General features: G+C 47.2%; 1 protein-coding gene across 1 annotated transcript in view; it reads right to left on the reverse strand.

Moving 5' to 3' along the window:
* The window catches only part of LOC311038230 (uncharacterized protein), a 112,278-nt gene extending 111,001 nt beyond the window's left edge, over positions 1-1,277 (reverse strand). The window contains exon 1 of the mRNA XM_084047622.1: positions 858-1,277. Within this exon, the coding sequence (XP_083903748.1) occupies positions 858-913 (56 nt within the window). The 5' untranslated portion in view covers positions 914-1,277. The remainder of the gene's footprint in view (positions 1-857) is intronic.
* Between the last annotated feature and the right edge of the window lie 203 nt (positions 1,278-1,480).

The raw sequence follows: 1,480 nt of genomic DNA on the forward strand, positions 1-1,480 counted from the left end.
ACACACACACACACACACAGTCACACAGTCACACACACACACACACACACACACACACACACACACACACACACACACACACACACACAGGAGAAAGTTGCAACTCTGCCAGCTATGAGTAAACGGCTGAATCGATGTCTGTATAGGTTGCTAAAGTATGTAAATTCATATTAAATCAGCATGTTGTGGCAGGCAGAACAGTTTAACCCACAAAAGATGGAGGGGGAAATAGACGTTATTCTTCAAGTTAATTCTCTAAGAGGGGAAAATGGCCTTTAATGCTTAAATGTATTCTCTACTACCTCAATAAAGCACAACGGTTTCTCTTTCTGTGTCGGGAAAAGCGACTGTTTATTAACCTAAACTTGCTGCCAATCTCGAAGGTCCTCCGCGCGCTTCGTGCGTAAACGGCAAAATTGGACTTCATTCCAACAATGTAAACATTAATAACACATAAAACGCGGCCTGTATCAGCCAGCCAACCACACTAACATTTGAAATGCCTGTCTAATAACTCGACGTGTCCAAACAGATAGAGGCTAAACGTCAGCTTCGCTGGCCAACAGTGGACACCATTCATTCACGCGAGTTTAAATTGACTGTTGAGCTGGACTATTGCCAGCCGGCACAACAACACAGGTAGGCGCGCAGAGGATGAGGATCCAACAGCCTAAACATAGCACCCTGTCCATAGAGTTATAGTGGCCCCCAGTCCCAGACAACATCACTGCCCCCAGCTGATTCCTTCTCATCCCGCGGGGGTCAAATCAAACCGTGTAAATAATTCCATGGCTTTGGCCCCAATTCTACCGTCTAATCATCAACATTGATCAAGAGAGTAATGAAAACACACTTACTTTGTATCGAGTTGAGAGGTTCTGCAACAATCTCTCCTTCGGGTCCCTAAATTCATTTGTATTCATTTGTCCTGGCAGTCAAAGACCTGGTCCGTTAATCACAGCGTGACTCCTTTGCAAGGGGGCTGAAGAATGCACCGGTCTCCGTCCTAAACATCTGACAAGCTTGAGAAGATGAAGTTCCAGAGGGAATTAAGACTCCTATTGATTTGTCTATCAAGCCCGACATAGATAAATTCCTGGGTCGTTCTGCAGGGTGGTTTGACAGAAAATGTTCCCGGGTGATGGTTGTCTTGTTTCGATATTCCCCTGTGATTCATTCATTTATGCCGATCCTCCGGAGTGAGGGACGCTGCAGTCAGAAAGAAAGTCCTGGTGGAGTTCCTGGAAGAGAGGTTACGGAGTCAGGAGCTGCAGCACTCATCCTTTTCCTTTTTAAATAGCCTTTCTGTGGGTAAAGCGGTGGCAGAGGCACCGCAGAGCCACAGGTGTCAAGTTACACAACCCAGCGGTTTCGCCGAGCAACTACACGGCTTCTCCAGGGGGTGGCCACACGTACCCGCTACAACCTAAACCCCTGTCCCAGTGCAAACAGAAAACACACGGCCTGGTGCGCTCTCTGA

This window comes from Gymnoscopelus microlampas, assembly GCF_963454915.1.
Source record: "Gymnoscopelus microlampas genome assembly, chromosome: 21".
Taxonomy (NCBI): domain Eukaryota; kingdom Metazoa; phylum Chordata; class Actinopteri; order Myctophiformes; family Myctophidae; genus Gymnoscopelus; species Gymnoscopelus microlampas.